The following is a 23,975-nucleotide window of genomic DNA, read 5'->3' on the forward strand; positions in this document are numbered from 1 at the left end:
AGTCTTGACCCTAACATTTGTATTTCAGGTCTTAGACAAGTCATTTCCCCTTTTAGGGTCTTAGTGGCTGTTTGTAATGAGGGTTTTTTTTTCCTGAATTCCCTTTTCTTTTTTTAAAATATATTTTTTAGGGGCGCCTGGGTGGCTCAGTCGGTTAAGCGTCCGACTTCGGCTCAGGTCATGATCTCGCGGTCTGTGAGTTCGAGCCCCACGTCAGGCTCTGTGCTGACAGCTCAGAACCTAGAGCCTGTTTCGGATTCTGTGTCTCCCTCTCTCTCTGACCCTCCCTGTTCATGCGGTGCCTCTCTCTGTCTCAAAAATAAATAAACATTAAAAAAAATTAAATATATTTTTTAAAGTTTTTATTTATTTTTGAGAGAGAGAGAAACAGTGGGGAGGGGGGGGAGCAGAGAGAGAAGGGGACAGAGGATCTGAAGCGGGCTCTGTGTGGACAGCAGAGAGCTCTTCCAGGGGTTGAACGCATGAACCGATGAGATTGTGACCTGAGCAGAAGGCAGATGCTTAATGGACTGAGCCACCCAGGTGCCCCTGACTTCCCTTTTCTAGCTTTAACTTTCTTTTAGGCCCTTAAAGTTATGTAGGTATGCCTGTATGTGAGACAGAATACCGTTTGGTCATCTTACATTCTCAGCGAGGCTTTCTTAGGCCTCCCTTTCTCTGTTTTCCCCCTTCTGCTGGCAGAGGTGTGGAGAACCTCATGAGCCATATCTTTCCCTTGGTTGCATATCTGCAAGGTAACAATTCTGCCCAGTGTTTGGCTGCTGCAGACATGTTCAAAGCATTAAGCTCCCTTTCTTTCATGGACAATGCCTAGAGAATCCCTTGTTAGGATGAGACATTGATATAACAATGACATAAATATGATGTAACATAAACAAAGACATGATGCACCAGGTGTAAAGTTTTATTGGCTACAAAACAGATACACAGTGATGGCAATCTGAAGACTGTAGTAGTAAAGTAGAGCTTTATGCTCATGAACTCATACTGTGATTCAGAAAGTGCAGCAGTATATTAAGGTTGTTATGGAATGTCTGGTGACATTGTTCCAGAGGGGGGAAAAAGTTTCTGAGATTGAAAACTCCAAGGATACCTCTTAGGACTCACCCATCATGTCTGGGCAAAGATTTCTATTGGGGAAAAGTAGCTCTTACAATAGGCAGAAACTTTTTTTGGCTTTATGCATACTTTTGGATCTCATTCACTTGAGAAAGAATTATTCTTCCGTTGATGCTCTCCTGTGTGATGGCCTTGATCTTTGGAGCTGCAGATGCTGAAGGGAAAAGGCAATGAAGAGGTCACTATCATGCTCCTGCCACCATCTGAAATACTTATTTTTATTTCCCTGCTCTTAGTACCTGAAACTTCTCCATCCCTTCCAACATAATCTCTGAGCAATATGGCAGGTTCTGCTAGGGGGAAGAGATCTCACCAAGGAAGGTTTTTCATCTCACCCTCCGGGAAACAAGGGTGTGTGAATAGTGTCATCTTCTAGGGGCCAAGACCTTCATCCTAGGCATGACTGATACAGAATCTAGTCCCTGACTACACATCCTGGAGGAGGTCTTCCTGCTTTTGTTCCACTTGTACCACAGATTCTATGAGCTAACAGTGCATTAAATGCCATTCTGAGCACCTCATTTAAAGATCTAGAAAGCATGAGGGATGGATGAGAAGCCAGGGCTGTTTATCATGCCCACTGTTTTCAAAGTTATGATTTATTTGAATATGTGCTTTGTTGACATGGCAGGAAACTGATTCTAGACCAAAGGGAAGACTTGAAATTAATAGAGACATGGGGAGACCTTTGTTAAAAATCAAACCTCTCCAACAATAGATTGTGCCACTCCATCAAGTAATGAGTTCCCTGTCCCTGGACATGGTAAGGAGAGGCTGAAGGACCATCTGTCAATATCTTGCAAAGAGGTAGCAGTTACACAAGCTGCCCATGATGATGCCCAGAACCCTGACTCTCTGAATCCCTAAGACCTTAGAACACTTTTACCACAAACTGATCAGAAAAGTGCTGCTCGTCCCAGATGGGGGCTTCTTAGAACTTTTCTGTGAGATGTTACAGGCAATCTGAGAAAATAGGGCTCCCAGGTCAAAGATATTTGGCAACACCGAGTTAAGCCAAGTAAAATTTTTGTTGTTTCTTTCTCTTTCCTATTTTCTTCCCCACAGCAGTATCTGTTCCATGTTTAACTTACTGAAATGCATGGCTGTTCATTAAGAGGATAGTGGTATACGGTATTCCCAACCATTTCTGTCCATGGAACACATCTTTCATAATATGCAACAAGTTTCACGGAACACTAGTGTTCAACAGAATATAGTTTGGGAAATTATGTGAAATCATTTTCTCTTAATTTCCTAGGAGTTTAGTAAACAGACTCCATAACTTAACAGAGATGTAATAATGTGAATGATCATTGCTATCTACTTTATTGCTGGCAGAGACCTTGCGTATATATTATTGAAGACAATACTGACAGATCCCTGTTTTCCTGTTATCTACTTTAAGTTCATTCAAAAATTCCTGGACATTTGGGAGTAAAATAAAAATTGAACACAAGATATTTGGGAGTACAGTAAAGATTATGACTACTAGAGAATTAATAAACATGCTGATTAATTTTTAAAAAGAAAATTCAAATGATGAAAAGACTTTTTTTTACCTTTCACACTTGACTTTGATTCTTCCATCGTCCTATAAAAATGATAAGAGTTATGGCTCATTTTAGCGTTAGCAACAATCATAAAAACTCCTCAAGGTGAACTAACTTCCTTTGCCTGCCTATATATTCATAGCTCTTTAATGAGGATAATTGTCCAAGCTCTGTAGTCTCAAGGTCATGAGTTCATGGGCAAACCTTCCTGGATCCAGAAGAAAGTGAGTATGGCCTCACATGGACCCTAGGGTCAAGACAAGTCTATCAAACCACCTCCATCGTTTCAGTTGGCTGCAGGATTTGCCTCAACTGAGATCCTTTCCAGGGTCTGGGTTTGAAGCTTAGAACTGTTTTTCAGACTGTTCAAGATTTGGTCTATGTATTTTTATTTATTTTATTTTTTGGAGTTTACTTAAGCAATCTCTATATCCAGAGTGGGGCTCGAACTTATGACCCCGAGATCAAGAGCCACATGCTTTACTGAGAGAGCCAGCTGGGCCCCCCTATTTATGTATTTAAAAAATTTTCTGGAACTCCTGGGTGGCTCAGTTAGTTAAGTGTCCAACTCTTGATTTCGGCTCAGGTCATGAACTCACAGTTCATGAGTTCAAGCCCTGTGTTGGACTCTGTGCTGACATTGTAGAATCTGCTTGGGATTCTCTCTCTCCCTCTCTCTCTCTGTCCCTCCTCTATTCGTGCTCTCTCTCTCTCTCTCTCAAAATTAATAAATAAACATTAAAAAAATTTCTCATCATTTCTCTTGGGTCATAGAATGTATGTGCCCTTTTTTTTCTGAACAATTATTGTCATTTCCTAAATTGGTTGGAAATACTGGATTGAAGAATCTAGACTTCTCAATCTCTTATGAATCTTTTCCTGCTGTCAGGTTAAAATATGCCACCAACCTTCCTTTTTTTTTTTTTTTTCCAGAACCAAAATTGTATACATTTCCAGTGGGAAACACTATAGTCAAGCCTTCCTAGTTGTTTCTTTTTTTTCTTTCTAAGTTTATTTATTTTGAGAGAGAGTAAGAGCGAGAGAGACAGAGAGAGGGAGGGACAGAGAGAGAGGAAGAGAGAATCCCAAGCGGACTCTGCAGTCAGCACAGAGCCCCACGAGGGGCTCGATCTCATGAACCATGAGATCATGATCTGAGCCGAAATCATGAGTCAGATGCTTAGCTTACTGAGCCACCCAGTTGCCCCCTTAGTTGTTTCTTTCTAGAGATCTTAATATATTAATTTTAACGATGGACCTTAAATCTTAGTGTCTTGGGAGTAATAGCTGATTGATTCACATATGCTACTTAGATACAACCTGATGTTAAATATCCAGAAGAAATTCATCACAAACCTTTCTTTCTCTGGAGTGATGCTCGCTAACAGGCATAACAGGTATGAGGTATATGACTGCACACACAGAAACTCAGTGCCCTTTTCGTCCTCCTCCCCAGCCGGCCTTTGCCTTACCCCTCGCTCTCTCCCTCCAGGAGCTGGTGGTAGGTGGCGATTTCCTTCTCCAGGTGGGTCTTGATGCCCAGGAGGACCTTGTATTCATTGTTCTGCCGCTCCAGGTCATGGCGTAGCTGTGTCAGTTCATCCTCATAGTGGGAGATGACGTATTGCATGTCCCGGAGCTGGCAGGAGTACCGGGACTGGGTCTCTGACAGCATGTTCTCTAAAGCAGATTTCTGAAAGAGGAAACGAGGTTTCTTGTACTAACTGACCGATGGCTTGATAGATTGAACAACGTGTGCTGGTTGAGTAGTTAGAACACACCGACCACTCTGCTAGGTGTCTTGATGGCTGCCGGGGGTGCAAAGGTGGGCAGCTGGCTGACTCCCAGGGTTGGGGCTTGGGCAGTGAGGAGTGGACTAGAGTCAGGACTTCTGAAGCCCATTTTATGGGCATTTCTTTGTGTCAGGGAGCTCTTGGCAACTTTGCCGCATTCCTGTAGCGTTTACTGTATGTGCTGCTCTTTTGCGATTGAGCATATGCCCATTTTATCTCTGGCCTAATCTAAACCTCCTGGGGAAATAGCAACTGGGACCCCTGTCTCTTTGTGTCTTCAGAGAAGGGTTTCAAGGAGGGGTGCCAGATAAAATAGGGGGCACCTCGTTATATTTGAATTTCAGACGAGCGACGAGTAATTTTTTAGTACATGTATATCCTAAAAATTGCCTCAATATTGCATGGGATATACTTACACTAAAAACAAAACAAAACTATGCTGCGTATCCAAAATTCAAATTTTTTGTTTTTTATTTTTGGGAGAGTGTAAGTCAGGGAGGGGCAGAGAGAGGGGGACAGAGGATCCGAAGAGGGCTCTGCGCTGACAGGCTGACAGCAGTGAGCCGCATGTGGAGCTTGAACTCATGAACCGCGAGATCATGACCTGAGCTAAAGCTGGACACTCAACCAACCGACTTAGCCACCCAGGTGCCCCCTAAATTCAAATTTAATGGGATGTCCTGTATTTTAATTTTGGTCAGTCTGGCAACCATAGTCCCAAGCCATGCTTATTGATGATGACAATGGAAACAGGTTGTCATTTTTGAGGAAATTTTAAAAGCTGCACATTGGAGTTGCTGCTCTAGGATACAGAGAACTGACTTAAATCCTTGCTCTGTTTGGATTTACCACCCGCTTTTCTGGAGCGCAGAACTTTAATCTTCAGGAGAAATCCCTGACTCTGCTGGATGCTGTCACTTTATCACAGCTGCTAACTTTCAGGGGGGCCCTTCATGCCGCCTGCTCTGCTCCCCTCCCTCTCCTGTTCTCCCAAAGGGCTGCTGCCTTCCCTCTCCTGTCTCTCAGCCCAGGGCCTCACTTCCTATGTTGTTACGGAAACGAAAGCCGTCAGGAGAGGATTCCCACAGGCTCCCACCATTATTTCCGCCCACATACGTGAATCTGCTTCCAGGTTCTCAGTGCCCCCCTGGTACCAGGTTCTCACTCCCCTCCTGGTACCTGGCACGAGCTGTCTGTTCTCCAGTCATTTCAGCCGTTGCCCGCTGTCTTGCATCACCTGTATTTTCCTCTCTACCGGCTTCTTCCCATCTGTCAAATAGAGTAATTTCTCCCATCTTAAAATTGTTCTCTTGACTCCTTATCTGCCTTCAGCTGTCATCCGATTTCTCTGCTCCCCTTCACCTATAGCAAAGCTCCTTGAAGAATTGTCCATATCTGCTGTTCTAAATTCCTCTTGACCTCCCTCTGAGGGTGAAGGCTGTGCAGTCTGACTCCACTGTTACCCCAATGGCCTCCCCTTCCCTTCCCTCCTCTCTTCTCCTTTTTTCTTCCCTTTGTTCATTTACTACAGCCACATTGGCTTCCCTACTGATCCTCCAACCCGACCCACGCACCTGTACATCATGGCTTTCGCAGTTACTGTTCTCTCCCCCTGGAACCCCCTCTCTATTGCCACACGATGCGCCTTCTTACCACTTCAACTGTCGCCTTAACAGTGAAACCTTTCCTGAGCACCTTGTTTAAAATGGCAGTCCTGCACTCCAGAATGCCTGACCTCGCCCTGCCATGCTTTATTTATTGGCAGCACTTTTTGCCATCTCACATACTACATATTTTGATGATCTGTGCCTTTATTGACTGTCATCCCCACTAGAGTGTCAACTCCCTTATTGTAGAATCCTCAGCACTCAGAACAGTAGCAGATGGTAGAATGAATGAAAATGGATATAAATGTTTTGCTGACCTCACAGGGTTGTTGCGAAATACTGCATGTCTAAATGTTTTGAAAACTATAAAACACTGTAATTATTTCTTTGCTCATTATTATCACCTTGACATTGTACATTTTAAATGTCTCTTTACCGTCACTTATTCCTAAAACATAACAGTAATTTACCATGTGCATCTGCAACAGAATAAACCAGTGATTTCTCCTCAAGACCAAGGGCAGAGTAGCCCTTGGAAATGATATTGATGAATGATCAGAAGATTTGGATAGGCTCCAAAGGTAATCAAATGATAGATTTTATTTAATGAATCTTGAGTGCTTGTGACACTTCACACAAAGCATTTTACTAAAAACCACGAAAATTCTAGAAATGATTTATATATAAGAATTTATAGTTCACTGGGTGATAAGACATATACATAATGAACAGAGTGGTACTTCGGAGTGAGCCAGGCCTGGATTTGCCACCAATTCATTTTGGCACCAGGATTTCTTTTTATTGGGGTTTCAGGGGTGGCCTGGTTGCCGAGCGGGGAGAGGGCTGGTAGAGATTATGAGGGCCTCCTAGACCCCTGCACCTGTCCCCAAATACCAGGTGGCTTCACCACTGGCCACTTACTATCCAGTGACCTTGGCCAATTTACTTAACTGTTTGGAACTTTTGTTTTCTCATCTCTAAAATGAGAACACAAAGACCTGCCTGGAAAGGTTAATGTGAGGTTTGATGACAGTTAACATAATGAACCCCCTGACGTACCATGTGGCACATTGTGGACACGGCGGTAAATGATAGCTCTCATTATCATGCTCATCACGAGCAATTTGGATGGAAAATGGGAAGTGAGAGATGTCCCAAGGGAGTTGGGGAGATGAGCCCAGGAGAGAGGTCACGAGAGGTTCTGTTGAAGAGGCGGGACCTGACCCAGGATTTTCCTCAGACTCACCCTGTGGCACTGTGCCTGCAGGTCAATCTCCAGGGCCTGGAAAGTGCGCTTCAGCTCATGGATGTCACTTTGACTACTTGGCACAGCTGCTGGACTGGCCACTTCTTGCGCCATGGCTGCTGACTGCGAGACCAAGCAAAGGGCAGAGGCATTGGCATTGGGACCACATGGAAATGGAACCTTTGGGAAGTCTGAGCCCCTTTTCTTTACCTGCTCTTTATACCAAGTGTCCAACTCTTGATGCTTCTTCTTTATTATAAACTCATATTCCTCTCTCATATCCTCCAGGATCTTAATTAGATCATCTCCTGGAGTTGCATCCACCTTCACATTGACCTTGAAGTCATTTGGCACATGACGTTCTATCATTTCCTGTTTAATAACAGAAAAAAAAAAAAATGAATCGGCTGTGAGAATCAGAAGGCCAGAAGTGTGTTGATTGGCAGCAGTTAACAGATCTTTTAAAAATTCAGCTTATGTGGTTGTTATTCTTTTATTGGTTTGGTTTGGCTTCTCAGGTATTATTTGTTGATGACAAAACATATATTCTTTTTTCTTTTTTTTTTTTTTTTAATTTTTTTTCAACGTTTTTTATTTATTTTGGGACAGAGAGAGACAGAGCATGAACGGGGAGGGGCAGAGAGAAAGGGAGACACAGAATCGGAAACAGGCTCCAGGCTCTGAGCCATCAGCCCAGAACCTGACGCGGGGCTCGAACTCACGGACCGCGAGATCGTGACCTGGCTGAAGTTGGACGCTTAACCAACTGCGCCACCCAGGCGCCCCTATATTCTTTTTTCTATTATAACTCCATAAAATAAAAAATAACACTAGATAGGTAATCAAATGGCCTCTGTGATTACTGACTTAATCCCTGGTTGAAAATGTTTCGCAAAGAATTCTGCTTCTGTAACACATAAAATACTCTTCAGCCCACATTCGTGGGTGAAATGATGGCACAATTCAACAGTTGAACATTTCAGTTTGTAGGCTACTGCTTTGGGGAAGCAGTTTAGCAACCCAAAGCCAAAAGGTATAAAGACTTTGAACGTCTTGGCCACGTATTATGATTCCATAGGGTTGACACCCATAGGATATCATGAAAACCAAGAAACCGTAGGAAAAGTTTAATTAAGTCATTGTCTCACCAGCTCTTCATAATTGAGGCCCTTTGATGTTCATAAGCAATTTTGTTTGCCTAAAACGGGGATTGCTTTCCTCATATTGCATCAGAGTCTCAGGGGCTTTAGATGGAATGTAACCTCTTCAAAGTTAGTTACATGGTTCTGGAAATTAAGATTCTTTGTTTTTGTCACTAGTTTTATTTACCTTGGTCAGTGGCAGATTCTCTTCATTCTACTGTCCCCCAATTTGCTGTACGTTGGGTCAATGAAGGAAGTTCAACCTCACGCATTTATTCTTACGGTATCATACTAACAAACAAGTCTGGATAATTATTGTATATTAGCAAAATTATTGGCTGATTTATCATCAATTGTGATTTTATTTTAGCTATTGGATCTGACACTGCATAGACAACCTTGAAGCTGGAAAAATTAGATGTTTCTATACTAGGACTAGCATTCAGATGGTAGGTTTTTCTGTGGCTATTAAGTCATCTGAACGTGCAGATTAAGAGCTGTGCTGGTTACCAGGAGCTCCTAGGGAGTCCTACCTGTTCATGGCGCTTCTTCATGAGAATGAGCTCTTTCCTCATCCCCTCAACCTCCTGTTCCAGATCTGTTGTGACAATGGTCAGATCATCCAAGGTCTTTCGGAGACCTTCAACTTCAATTTCCAAATCTTTCTTGAAGGAGTGTTCATTTTCGTACCTTTGGTTGGAAGGAAGAGAAGAATACATCTGTCGTTGGAAGGCCACGGCCTTGTAAAGATTCACCTTCATTTAGAGGTGAATCTCTTATCCCTCATATGTCTGTTTCATGCAGGTTTTTCTGTGATGGTGACTCAATGTTTGTTTGTTTATTTGTTTTTTAATTAGAGAAGATGAAATAATAAACAGCCATATACCCATCAATTAGATTTAGTAACTCTTAACAATTTGCTTTGTCTATACTCTATTTTGTATTTTAACCTAAACTATAGGCATTATGACATTTCACCTCTAAATACTTAGGAATACATTTAAAAAAATTTTTTAATGTTTATTTCTGAGAGAGAGAGAGAGCATGAGTGGGGGAGGAACAGAGAGAGAGGTAGACACAGAACCCAAAGCAGGCTACAGGCTCTGAGCTGTCAGCACAGAGCCCAACATGGGGCTTGAACACATGAACCATGAGATCATGACCTAAGTCAAAGTCAGATGCTTAACTGACTGAGCCCACAGGTGTCCCAGGAATACATCTTTTTAAAACAAGAATTTTTTTTTATTTTATTTTTTTTTTAAATTTTTTTTTTCAACGTTTTTTATTTATTTTGGGGACAGAGAGAGACAGAGCATGAACGGGGGAGGGGCAGAGAGAGAGGGAGACACAGAATCGGAAGCAGGCTCCAGGCTCCGAGCCGTCAGCCCAGAGCCTGACGCGGGGCTCGAACTCACGGACCGCGAGATCGTGACCTGGCTGAAGTCGGACGCTCAACCGACTGCGCCACCCAGGCGCCCCAAAACAAGAATTTTCATTAAGAATGAAGCTAAATGTTATCTAAGTGATGAGCAGACTCTTAACTATGGAGAACACGTTGATGGTCACCAGAGGGGATTGGGGTGGGGAATGGGGGAAATAGGTGATGGGGATTAAGGAAGACACCTGTTGTGATGAGCACTGGGTGATGTATGGAAGTATTGAACCACTATATTGTATACCCAAAACTAATGTAAAGCTGTATGTTAACTATACTGGAATTAAAATAAGAAAAAAAAATGAAAACAAAAGTTTTCTGAATAAGCATAACATTATCACACCTGCAGAGCTAATAATAGCTCTTTAACATCATCTAATTCTTGGTTCATATTCAAATTTCCCCATGCCCAAAAGTGTATTTTATATCTAGTTTGTTTAAAGTAGGGTCCATTCAAGTATTTGTTATTATGCCTTTTTAATTCTCTTTTAAAGATATTACACGTGGCTAATGGTGAGATAAGTTAATTCCTTTAGAAAACAAAAACAAGATGAACCCCCAAAACAAAACAAAACAAAACAAAAACAGCAAATGACAATTCCGCACAATACAGAAGAAGGAACTTACTTGAGGCCGAAGTCATCCACTGCCATCCTGGCATTGTCAATGAGAAGAGTGATCTGAGCGTTGGTCTGCTTGCCATCCATGATCTGGAAAACATGCATCAAGAGTCATTTAAGTCAGGGGCCCCTGTGTGGCTCGGTTGGTTAAGCATCTGGCTCTTGATTTCGACTCGGGTCATGATTTCACAGTTCATGAGTTCGAGTCCCACACAGAGCCTGCTTGGGATTCTCTCTCCCTCTCTCTCTGCCCCTCCCCTGCTCACTCTGTCTCTCTCTCTCTCTCAAAATAAATTAAAAAAAAAAAAAGGCTTTTAAATCAGACACCTCCCATGGGAGAGGTGCGTTTCCACCCTGTACTTTCTGGGTATATGATTTGTTAGCATAGATGATTTCTTTTTCTGGCATTGGAACAACAAATAATTAAATCAATAAATACTGAACACTTATGAGGTACAAAGCATCAGAATGATTTTAAAGTAAGAATATGGCCCGCAGCCCCTTCGCTGTCTTTTTTTACACTGAGTTTGAGAGGCTAAAATTGAGGCCGCTGTTGGAAAAATGACATTGGAAAGGGAAGAAGAGTCACTTCAAAGTGCCTTCTAACTTGCTAGTGCTGCAAACATACCTTTAGTGTTTTGTTTCAGCTCATCCACATCTGAAGATGTTAAAAAGAGGTTTAAGTTCCAATCCTGCCTTATTGTGAATATTAGGTTGGCTCCCTTAAAGTGCATTAGTTATTTTAGATGAACATAATTCTTCCTCGTGGTAGCATTCATGTTTCAGATCACTGAGCGAAGTACCAAAATTATCACTGGTATATGTTTGTCAAACTAATTTTAAATGAATTTTGTAATAGTCATCACATGCCACAATTATTTTTTGTCCAAAGTGGTGATAGCCATGCCCATAACTTTTAGGTATGCATACGTGTTTGTAAGCTCTTCTATGATGAGAATGCCCCAATTGTATCTATTAAAATATTGGCTGAAATAACTTTTTAGCAGCTTAATAAACTTCAGCTGTGTTAAGGCCTCTAGTTAAGACTTTCACTAGATGTTCATATACTTTTTAACATTAAATAAAAACTGCTGTTGAAAGTTCCTACCTGAGCAGTTGTGTGTACATGTATGATTTGTAAATTCTTCTAGGTAGTGGTGACTGGGGAAGTATTACACATTTGATGTATGTCACCATCTTTAGGAAAATTGGGGAGACGATGTCTCAATGTCAAAAGTATAATACTACTTTTGTACCAAGTATTGTGCTGAACTAGGAACTGGAGGTTTTCTTTTAACTTCCTATTACTCACCATTGGCATGAACTCAGGCCAGTCACACTGTCCCTTGGGTTTCAGTTTCATTGTCTGTTAAATAAGGAGTTTGTACTAGAACCAGCTGACCTTAGAGGTCCTAGCTCTAAACTTCTGTGATGTAGTTGGAGACAGAAAATTCTGTGACATTCCCATCGTATTTAAACAGATAATTCCTTTATTTAGAAAAGATTTCCTTAGGATAAAGTCATACCTTAATACAAAGACACCTTTTAAAAATCTGATCCTATTCAAAGCCCCACTGGTTGCTTGGAATTTGGCATCATGAATGCACAATAGCAAGATTCAGAGGTGGTGATAACACTCCTGAGTCTGGAACTCAAAAAGCAGGGCCTGGGGTCCCGCCCTATCACCTGCTAGCTGAGTGAGCTTGCCAAGTATCAGTTTCTTCATCCATAAAATGGCAATAATAATCATAGTAGCCACTTTATCAAAGAGTTATGAGGATTAGATTGGAAGCGATTAAATAAAATAATGTCATGACATACTTAGCATATTCTGGGCATACTGTAGACACTGAAAAATTAGTTGAAAGTAAATTAATTTAGAAAAATTTGAAGTGTTTAATTTTTTTTTATGAAAGAGCTTTTGAGAAGACATCTAGATGGCCAATAGACACACGAAAAAATGCTCTACATCACTCATCATCAGGGAAACGCAAATCAAAACCACATTAAGATAATACCTCACACCAGTCAGAATTGGCTAGCATCAAAAAGACAAGATATAATAAGTGTTGGAGCGGATGTGGGGAAAAGGGAACCTTCGTGCACTGTGAGTGGGAATGTAAATTAGTACAGACACAGTGGAAAACAGTATGGAGGTTCCTCAAAAATTAGAAATAGAAATGCCATATGACCCAGTAATTCCACTTCTGGATATTTACCTGAAAAAAATAAAACAAAAAAACACTAATTTGAAAAGATGTATGCACCTCTGTGTTCATTGCAGCATTATTTATAATAGCCGAGAACCAACGTAAGTGTCCATCAATTGATGAATGGATACAGAAGATGTGCTAGATATATACAATGGAATGCTACTGAACAATAAAAAGAATGATATCCTCTGTGATGACATGGGTGGACCTAGAGGATATATGCTAGGTGAAATAAGTCAGACAGAAAAATACCACAGAAATAAGGAAGAAGTCAAATACTGTATGATTTCACTTACATAGGGAATCTAAAAGACAATAAATAAAGAAATAAAGAATAAAGAAAACAAACAGAAATGGACTCGTAAATGCAGGGAACCAACTGGTGGTTTCCAGAGGAGGGGCGGAGGGGAGTGGGTGAAGTAGGCAAATGGGATTAAGAGATACAGACTTCCAGTTGTAAAATAAATAAGTCATGGGGATGAAAAGTACAGCATAAGGAATATAGTTAAAAAGGAAAGAAAGAAAGAAAAAAGTTGGCACTTTCGTAACTAGAGCCAATGTCTGTGCTGGATAAAGGCCAGGTTCTGTATGTTTTGAGATGCATCCCCAAAGTTCTGTTGTTTGTGGTAGGAGATAGCCAGGCTCCTGCCTTGCCCAACTTCTTTCTTCCAGTGGATTCCAAGTGGTACTCTGACTACTTCCTTTGTTCCAAAGAAGGATTCTGTAGATATTTCCTGGTCTCCCCTCTGTAAGTGCTGCTTAGGGACTCTCATACCAATCAATGCTTTTCCTTCCAGGCTCTTTACTCCTTGTGCTATGTTATCTAAGCTCATAGGAAATGAAAAGCAGCTCCATCCACAAGGACCTGGGGACCCTGGTTACTGAGGTGACAGGATCATCAGAGACATCCAGAGAAACCAAACACTATTCCCCTCCATGGAATCAGAAAATCCAAAATGCTGTCTGGGGGCTTATTTGGCTTTTCTGGGTTAAACTGATGCTTTATCTGTTGCAACCCCCACATCAAGAGTCTGATTCCCCCAGCCAGCATCCTTCTCAGAGCACATGAATGGTGACTTCTGAAGTGCACTTGATCTAGAGCTTGCTTGTTTATTTGTTTGTTTGTTTGTTTGTTTAAATGTATTTATTTAAATTCAAGTTAGTTAACATACAGTGTAGTATTGGTTTCAGGAGTTGAACCCAGTGATTCATCGCTTACATATGAAACCCAGTGCTCATCTCAGCAAGTGCTCTCCTCAATGCCCATCCCCCATTGAGCCCACCCCCCACCCCTCACCCAACAGCCCTCCAGCAACCCTCAGTTTGTTCTCTGTATTTAAGAGTCTCTTATGGTTTGCCTCCCTCTCTGTTTTTATCTTATTTTTCCTTCCATAGAGCACATTTAAATATCAAAACCACTTCCCCAGTTCAGGCTTACTTGATGCAATTTTATGATACAGCCACTCTTTCTGAGACATCCTTCACGGTGATGAATGGATGATGAGGACGGATTGAGAAATAATATGTGAAGCGTAGGTTTTGCATTGTGTGTTGTAGTTAATCACCTGGATCCTCCCCCAAGGCTCTGAGTTCATTCTTTTAAAAGGATCTAGTTGGTGTATTAATACAGCATTGCTGCTCCAGGGTGTGTAATCTCGTCCCAGGAAGAGGAAAATAGAATTTTTTATTGTAAACCACAGTACCAAATAGAGTACTATTGAGAGCCTTTCTAAAATACACATATCCTTATGGCTATATCTGACTCGGTGTTTCAAGAGGGTTGGATTAATTTTTGAGTTCATTTTTAAAAGACTTTTTTAAAAAATTGTTTTTAGTGTTTATTTTTGAGAGAGAGAGAGAGAGAGAGAGAGAGAGACAGACAGAGCACAAGTGGGGGAGGGGCAGAGAGGGAGAGAGGCACAGAACCTGAAGCAGGCTCCAGGCTCTGAGCTGTCAGCACAGAGCCCGACACAGGGATCAAACTCACGAGTGGTAAGATCATGACCTGAGCTGAAGTCAGATGCTTAACCGACTGAGCCACGCAGGCACCTCTGAAAGACTTTGTGAGTAACATTTAAGACCCCTGAGGTGGGGACGGGAAGAGTACCATATCTATTGATAGCATTTCATCAAGGCCTGGGAAGGGGTCAGCCCCTGGTTGTTGTGGGTTGTTGTATCTTTGGGTCTCTCTTTTCTCGCCTGCAATCAGGGGAGATTGGGACAGATAGAACAACCTCAACGTCAAAGAGTTGTTTTCTTCAAACGTGAAAAAAATACAACTGAAGTAAGAAATCCAGAAAAGAGTGGAATTCAAACCTGATTTTAATTTGTAACCCAGAATTTCAAAGTCAGAACCCAGGATCCTGGGCCACCTGGAGAGTGGGCAAGCCACCTGCTCCTTTTCTCAATCCTGTTCCAAAGAATTTGGGCAACCACGCAGTCTCAGTCTCCTCATCTATAAATTGGGGGTGAAAATACCTGCTTCACAAAATGAGATAATGTGTATGAAATGTGTTGTATGATTAACAATGCCATTGTAATGCATTATCTTTATTAACAAGCAGTACCATTTTTGTATTACATAGGCAAGGTGAGCACCATGCTGTATGGAAATTGTGAGGCCATTAGAAACAGATCTGGGTTAGAATTCGACCTCTGCCTCTCGCTGGTGGCTTTTCGTGTCTGCTTCACTACTCTGAGCCTGTCTTTTTACAGCGTCATTGTAAGAATTGAATCAGGTACTATCGAATGTTTCCATCAGTGCAGAGAGCTCTCAGATAGTGCTGATATGTGTATTAAAATATCCAACACGGCGGCTGGCAAATAATAAGCGCTCAATACGTGTTTTCCTCCCTCTTTCCTGTTCCCTCCTCCTCTCTACTATCAGTGAATTATTTGACTAGGTCTGACCTCACATTTCTTTTGGGAGTTATGTTCTCAACTGTCCATTTGCAAAAATCTTCTATATTCTCCATTCTAAAACCAAAGCAGCTTTTATTAGTTAAAAAAAATATATGATGAGGTTTGTTGAGTCACCTTGTTTTTTTTCTAAAGACAACCATGTACTATATAGTTAAGGTAATTACACAGTCAGTTATTAGGTTGATTATTCAATAATTAGGGTTCATTATGAGGACAGATTTATATTATCTTGATTGGTCTTTCTTACATTCAAGTAAGGATGACCAAAGGTTGAAAAATAACACTGAATAATATTGGAAACCTTGATGCCCTTTCTAGGATGTACTAAATTATGATCTTTTGGGGAATTTTCTGGGACTGCTTTACATAAGAGGGAAGTTATATAGCTTTAAAAAATTATCTTACGGGATACCTGGGTGGCTCAATCGGTTAAATGTCTGACTGTTGGTTTCAGTTCAGGTCATGATCTCACTGTTTTGTGGGTTTGAGCCCTATGTCGGGCTCTGTGCTGGCAGTGCGGAGCCTGCTTGGGATTCTCCCTCTCTCCCCCTCTCTCTGCCCCTCCCACACTTGTGCTCTCTCTGTCTCTCTCTCAAAAAAAAAAACAAAAAAAAAAACACTTAAAATCTTATGAGGTAGCTGGATTCCCTCTACTTCTAACCAATGTTATGAGACATCCCAGAAGGTATAAGCCTAGCTTTTTATTTAAAAAAAAAAAATTTTTTTTAACATTTATTTATTTTTGAGACAGAGACAACAGAGCATGAATGGGGGAGGGTCAGAGAGAGGGAGACACAGAATCCAAAGCAGGCTTCAGGCCCTGAGCTGTCAGCACAGAGCCCGACGCGGGGCTCAAACTCACGGACCGCGAGATCATGACTTGAGCCGAAGTCAGATGCCCAACCGACTGAGCCACCCAGGTGCCCCAAGCCTAGCTTTTTAAATGTCTGATTGAATTTTTTTTTTTAAAGAAGTCTCCATTACCCATCCTACTGTAAGATTCCAAAAATTATGCTCATTTTATTCTTATTTTTCTTTTTTCCTTTCCAATATACATATTTTTATTATGAATATAATAAAAATAAATTAATTGGGTAATTAATTATTCTTATTTTTCAAGCAATATGCCCTTTTCAGAACTGTAAGCAATAAGGGCTCAGAGCTTTTAGCAGCTCACAAGAGGAAATATCCAGGGATGTCAGAATAATGTACCGGCTAGTGGAGTGACAGCTTTTAGGTGTGATCTCCAAAATAACGTAACTCAGCTTTTCTTTCTGTGGGTCATCACTCTGTCACCAGGACTTTTGTGGTGGAACAGAACTGATGTAGTGAGAAAGTAAATGCTGTCCTGTGCCTTGTGCACTGAGCGTGAAGGATGAATACCAGCCCTTATCATTACTATAACATTGCTGGATCATAACTGATACTGGACAGTAGCTGGTTGCCTTTTGGCATTTTTTTTGGATTCTCTGCATAATTTGTGTATAGAAGATGAAATATACAGAACAGAGTTTCCCGGGTCCAAAAGGGATAGTAGGAAAATATCCTCAAATACCTTTGTTCACAGTGACTTTAAGCTGTTTTGCCATATTCCTGGAAATTGTCTTTTGTACCTATTTCTCCTCCCACGGCTCTCTGGAAACGCAGCCCTTCTCGAGTTCCAGGGTCACCCAGGATCTTACCTGCTCCTGCAGGTGGCTGATGTTTTCCTCATACTGGGAGTAATTTTGCTTACTGCCAGGATCTCTCTGCTCATGCCACTTCAGGATGCGACTCTCGAGCTGCTCGTTGGCCTCCTCCAGGGCACGTACCTTCTCCAGGTAGGAGGCCAGGCGGTCATTGAGGTTCTGCATCGTCTCCTTCCCATTCCTGCCTGGGAGGGAATTGCCTCTTCTGGATCCCCAAGACCCTCCAGGAGGCAGGCAGCTTGGCGAGCTGAAGGAAAGGGAGACGCGGACGCCCCCGGCACCCCCGTGGACACTGGGAGCCCGAGGGAAGCTCCCCAGCTGGCCCCAGTTGCCTCCTGTGCCATGGAAGGAGCCTGAGAGGGTCTGGCTAAAGTTGTGGCTGGAGATCATGGTCCCATCTGTGTTTGGTGCAGGGCTGGGCTCTGCTCCGCTCCCTGGCGCTGCAGAACTGAGCCGCCCCAGACTGCTCCGGATGGTTTTATGCCCTTTGCTGTGGGAGTTCCCTTCTCTGACAACTGTACCAACAAGATCGTATCATTGTGCAACATGTGTTTCCTCTTGGTCAATCCCGAAATGCCCCTGGGCCTTCACACACATTGTTGTTGTTTAGAGCCACATCAATATACCAGTTTGCTTCTCCCTTCCAGTTGTAACCCAGAGGTGTGGCCCACAACATTAGGTGGGTACTAGTCTCAGGTGTTTTTCTAACCTTTCCGTGGAATTTTTCTATTGTCCACTTATCTGAAAACGGTCAGACTGAAGTCTACAAAAAGGTTATTTGGTGTAGTATAGATTTCCTTTTAAAAGGGAGACATTAATCACACTGACACACATGCCCTCTCCGCCAGCCCCAAGTAAATAAACCCCACCTCTAAAGCGAGGGTGGGAGAGACTCCCAAGGGAAGAGCCAGATCAGAATCTCAGGTCCTAGAATGAAAATACTCGTGCTGAGGAAATGGAGAATGTTCTGAATATCTGATGCCTTTGTGGCAGTCACTGTTTGATGGAAAGTAATTTCAAAGGATCATTCTTAAGAACAAACCGTCAATTATAATTAATGAATGAATGACCGAGCCTTCCGCTCCCAGGGTGCCTTTCATCCCCAGCACACCTCAAATCCAAACAACCGGGCCTACACCGGACTTCCTTGGCCCCTGGGAGAAATGCAGCCTTTGTTAACTGGCCAGCAGCCGTGTCCCAACTGAGCCCTGAAAAGCCTGGGTTCTGTGTGTCCGTGACCTGCAGGGGGGATGGAGGAAAACAGGAAATATGCCAGGGGTTGTCTAATGTGCTTGATGAATCTTATGCTTCGTCTGCCAAGGTAAAGGTTAAGAGTGAATAAAGAGATAGTCTGGGGGCGGGGAGCCATGTGCTAATTGCTAGCAATTTAAAGGGGACTTTGAAATAAAATGGCAACATTGGAAGGGACTTTAGTGTAGCTCCATCCAAACCACTGACTTGCAGATGAAGAAGACTGAGGCTGAGGTGTGGCAGAGGATAGATGGTGGGTTAGTGGCAAAGCCAGGGTGGGATTCTTTCCACCACATAGCAGTGTCATCCTTGAGTTGAATCTTGACAGAGTCCCATCATCATGGTGATAATGGGACTTCCCAGTTTACACAGCCCTTTGGTGGTGTTTATTTAACGCAAGCAACAGCTCTTGATGTAGCCACACAAGGGTTATTGTCCCCAGATAAAGAATCAGGGGCTCATGGAGATCAGTGATTGAGAGCTGATTTGCATGTGCAATGTATTGCACGTGCACATGAATTTGTGGGTGTCACTGCCTTGGTCTGTGCTTGGATACTCACTGCCTTACTGCCTGTAACAGCTCCCCTGACTTCCAGATGTAGTTCGAGGGTTATCTTTTTCCACAATTGTTTTCTGAATTTTCCTGCACGGGTTGGGTGCCCCACCCATGAAGAAACCACCTCTTCTGGTCTTAAGATCTTCCAGAGGGGCAGAGAGTTTAGGATCCCCGCCCCACTGTGGAAGCCGGGAGCCCCTGCTTGGGCGCAGCCACCTCCCTGACTCCACCCCGTTCTTCACTCATCACATAACTCTGCACTCCTCTGGGACTGCAGGCTTCTCGAAAGCTGGGATTATGTCTTCCATCTTTCAAGCGCCGGAGTCTGGCTTCTAGGCATTTCATAAATGTGTGTTAGCTCAGGGATGAACTTTTTAGAGTTAGGATTTTAATTCTGGTCTTCTGATGTCATCACCTCCTGCCCCTTTTGGGAGTGTGAGTTGTAAAACCAGATAGTAGGAAGAAGCCTCTCCCAGGGGTGAGAGCTGTAAAGGCAACCTCATTCCTAAATACTAATAAAATTACCTAAAGCACACTAGCTCTGCTTGTCCACTCTGGCAACAAAACCTTGCAAAATTCCTCTGCAATTTCCAAGACTAAAGGAAAGTGGCACCTGGGTGGCTCAGGGGTTAAGCATCCGACTTCAGTTCAGGTCATGATCTCACGGTTCATAGATCTGAGCCCTGAGTTGGGCTCTGTGCTGACAGCTTACAGCCTGGAGCCTGCTTCTGATTCTGTATCTCCTTCTCTCTCTCTGCCCCTCCCCTGCTCACACTCTGTCTCTGTCTCTCCCTCTCTCTCACAATAAATAAACAGTAAAAAAAAAAAAAAAAAAAAAAAAAAAAAAAAAGACTAAAAGAAAGCTTTGGGGGTGCTTAGAGAGAGTGCTCTTTTAAAGTGTTCTATGATCACTAACGTCTCTGAACACAAGAAAGAGACAAAAGGGAGATGAGAAAAAAATAGAGCAAATGAGGAACTTGTTTGTGTGGTGGCGAGCAGTGTTCTGACGGACCTGCGAGATGCCTGATCATCTGTTTTGACTCAGGGTTCAGGTCAGCTCTGGATTGTGTTCACATGGACCCAGCCTCACAGAGGAGAACATCCATCTGTAGGTTGTGCAAGAGCCAGGCTGCACACCGCCTCCTGAAACTCCCTCTCAGTGGTTGGTGATGGGAATGATCCTTTTTCCGTACTTTGCAGGCATGTCTGAAGTGGCAGTGACCTCTTAGCCCCGTGGATTTCGCCCATGCGTCATTTTACACCAGTGTGTGGGAGTTGGGATTTATGGGAGTTAATCTTGAGCAAAATACTTCTGGTGTTGTAGCAGGACCAGGGTAGGGAAAAATTGGTGGTGCCATTTGAGAAGACTGGAGAGAAGTCATCTTTTCTAGAACCATCGTGTGAAGATTTTCCTTATAACTTCCAATCTGTGGCGCTCCATTGGATTTTAAAAGAAATGGTGGATTTTTAAAAATTATTGGTTGGTTGCCTGTTTGGCAAATGATACATGCTTAGGATAAAAAATTTTGAAGTAATACAAGAAAGTATAAGAAAAAATATTTTTAGAAACTGCCTAATTCTACCACACAGTCAGCCATTGGTAAATTGGTGAATATTATTTCAGATACTCTCTATCTGTGTATATTGGTAGACCTATGGATGTCAAGAATAACTTTAGGAAAATGAGCCCATACAATTTATTCTATTTTAGAAGAGTTTACTTTAAAAAATTTAGTTAACAAATAAGAAGCTGAAATGGATTCACTTTAGTTACATGTTTTCTATTGGATTTTTAGACTTTCATCATATTCTTTTAATTTTACAATTTTTAAGGAGAGTAAAATGACCTGTAAATTTGTGGAATCACAGAGCTGGAAAGAAGGGCAAGAATAGATCTTTTTTTTTTTTTTTTTTTTTTTTTTTGCAGCTTTCTGATTTTAGATATGTCAACTGCAAATTGCTGCACTTATTTTTAAGCTATTTTTTTTTAAAGAACTCAAGGGATAAAGGCTAATTGCCTTCTTTTTTTAAAAAAAAATATTTTTGGGGCGCCTGGGTGGCGCAGTCGGTTAAGCGTCCGACTTCAGCCAGGTCACGATCTCGCGGTCCGTGAGTTCGAGCCCCGCGTCAGGCTCTGGGCTGATGGCTCAGAGCCTGGAGCCTGTTTCCGATTCTGTGTCTCCCTCTCTCTCTGCCCCTCCCCCATTCATGCTCTGTCTCTCACTGTCCCCAAAAAAATAAATAAACGTTGATAAAAAAAAATATTTTTTTTGAGAGAGAGAGCAAGAGTGGGGAATGCATATACTGCACATTAAGCAACTGCCCAGTTACCCCAGCATGTAATTGTAAGGATGCTTAAAGGCCCAGGCTCTGGCCAACTCACCTTTAAGTCGTGAATACTGTTTCCAGTTTCCAGAAGGCTGTGGCAGGCCCTCCATAAGAGTTTGTTAACCTTGGTCTTGGGAAGAAGATAGAGCAGTAGTGGATTGGATGGAATAGACTACGTGAGATACAAATGAGAAGAAAAAGGAAGGTGATGGTGGCCAGGTGTGGTTAGAAAACATCGATCCTTAAGGGACTCTCATGGTTGAGAGGGAACAAGAGGTCCCAGGTCATGGCGTCAGAAAGAATGGCCGCCAAGGAAAGACAAATCCTGTAGAGTCTTCCCAGTAAAATCAGATTTTACTGATTGCCTCCCCATGGTATTTTTTAACATGTTTCCCTGAGCCCTGTATTCCTTGTAAGACAGTAGTTGGATCTGAAGGCTTCATGAGATTCCTGTCTTACATTTTTGGCAAGAATACTTCCTAGGGAGTGTTGTGTTCTTCCTGTTGTTCATGCTGTAACAAAATATCTTCTATTGGCCTTGCTTGACCATCGATGCTTAAGCTGGTGCAGCTTCTGTATTCCAGGTGAATATTTCCCCAAGAGAAAAAATGAGACCGTGCCTCCTTTCAGACTGAGAGTTTTTCACGTGGAACTCAGTGGACAGGCTTCAGGAAGTTAGTAAAATCTCTGAAACGGTGCAGAATTGTCTTTGCATATTCATATGTTCACTATTCTGAGAGGAAGTTAAGCTTTCATTAGCTTGTCAAAGGAGCATATGAATAGAAAAAGTCAGAATCCAGTGGTGTCAAGCTCTAAAGGCCCATTCTTTCCTTGGCCTTTAGTTACCAGTAAGATGTGTAGGATTTTCATGTGTAATAGCAATGCAACAGTGGACTTCGAAATGAACCACGTGTATCGCCTCTGTCATACCCATCACTTTATAGACAGGAAACTAAAGAAGGTAGGTACTTTGGGCAAGGGCCCATGGCCAGTTAATGGCAGGGCTAGGACTAACAGAAGGATTCCATGGTATTGTTGCAGAGCTCCTGATTCTCTCTATTTTATTATTATTTTTTATTTTTTAATGTTTATTTTTGAGAGAGAGAGCGAGCACATGAGAGCAGGGGAGGGACAGAGAGAGACATGGACAGAGGGTCCAAAGCAGGCTCTGTGCCTGATGCAGGGCTCAAACCTATGAACCATGAGATCATGACCTGAAGTAGGACGCTCAACTGACTGAGCCACCCAGGTGTCCTACTTTATTATTTTTTTTAAAACCATAAAGATGATGCTTCAGATTCACTGAATTTTTTGCAGTTGTGGGATGTTGATAGATGCATGTGTTCATTTACAAATAGCCAGCTATGGTTAAAATGTTTCTGTTCCTTTTTTCTTCTACCCTTAAAGCTATGCATTTTGCCTCTGATTCCACTGCTGGTTAAACTCCATAGCCACAAATAATTAGGGTTAAATTCCTCTAATTTAATTCACTTAATTATTTATTTTACTGAGAGTTTACTTTAGAAGTGCTCTGGACTAGACTGATAAGACACAGTTCCTGCCTTCAAACATCCTTCATGGATCCGGGGGTTTGGGGTTTGGTTTTGTTTTGTTTTTTGCAAAGCCAGTACTCTGCCAGTGACACAGCCTGTTATGTGAGGATCTGTTTTGGGGTGCTTAGGAGCAGTTACTGATCTTTATTTACCCATTTATACCTTGAACTCAAAGTTGCCAGATCTCAGGGAGCCGTGGTAGGTTAGCATTATCACCACCAGAGAAAACCATATGTTCCCGGTTGTCAGGATCTTTTCACCTGATAGCAATGAAGTCATCCTCATTTGAGTGACACATTTGTCACTGAGTACCTCATTGTGGAGCTTGGGGAGAATGGGTCAGCCTATCCCATGATACTGGGAGGTGAGTCTCATATATCATCACCGTCACCTTCAAAAAAGGAGGCCCATCCCCTCCCTGTTCCCAGTTTCCTTTAACAGCTGCCACCAAACCTTTCTGAGAAGGGAAGAGATGTTCCAGCCAGATAGCTTCTTTGAGAGGAGTGCCAGGGCAATCCGGTTTAGGCCTGGCTTTAGAAAGATCCCCGAGTCCTTTTACACTACCTCTGGCATGCCACCAGCTCTGTTGAGGTGATTTTTGTTCATTTGAGGCTCCAGAAGACAAACAGATCCCGTAGTGGGTGGGGAGCGCTAGTGCAAGACTGAAATGGTTTCATCTCTTCTTTTTTCTCCTTTTTATCATCTTAATCTGCCCAACTTGATAGGTCAACAAATCCCTTATACAAAGGTTGTTGTCACTGATAATCCTTGAACATTAGCTTCAGTGCTCTTGGGACGTTCCTTTCTTCTGCCATTTAAGGAGACATTTCGAGTAAGTGCGGTGTTGGTTTGCTGAGACATCATCTCACGCAGTTTGCCGAAGTCTGTCCTGGTAGCTTTTACCTTGAGTCCAGGGTGGTTCGTGTTGTGG

General features: G+C 42.4%; 1 protein-coding gene across 2 annotated transcripts; it reads right to left on the reverse strand.

Moving 5' to 3' along the window:
- Positions 1 to 904: 904 nt before the first annotated feature.
- On the reverse strand, positions 905 to 17,814 carry KRT23 (keratin 23). 2 transcript variants are annotated; one of them, XM_030295497.1, is made up of 8 exons: positions 17,351 to 17,814; positions 10,541 to 10,623; positions 9,012 to 9,168; positions 7,547 to 7,708; positions 7,337 to 7,459; positions 4,163 to 4,383; positions 2,700 to 2,731; positions 905 to 1,294 (listed from the first exon to the last, which is right to left on the reverse strand). In XM_030295497.1, the coding sequence occupies exons 1-8, from the start codon at positions 17,744 to 17,746 to the stop codon at positions 1,200 to 1,202; spliced, it is 1,269 nt and encodes a 422-aa protein (XP_030151357.1). In that variant the 5' UTR covers positions 17,747 to 17,814; the 3' UTR covers positions 905 to 1,199. The 2 variants fall into 2 exon arrangements, with proteins under 2 accessions (XP_030151357.1, XP_030151358.1); XM_030295498.1 differs by lacking the exon at positions 17,351 to 17,814 and adding an exon at positions 14,185 to 14,380.
- Between the last annotated feature and the right edge of the window lie 6,161 nt (positions 17,815 to 23,975).

This window comes from Lynx canadensis, chromosome E1, assembly GCF_007474595.2.
Source record: "Lynx canadensis isolate LIC74 chromosome E1, mLynCan4.pri.v2, whole genome shotgun sequence".
NCBI classification, from domain to species: Eukaryota; Metazoa; Chordata; class Mammalia; order Carnivora; family Felidae; genus Lynx; species Lynx canadensis.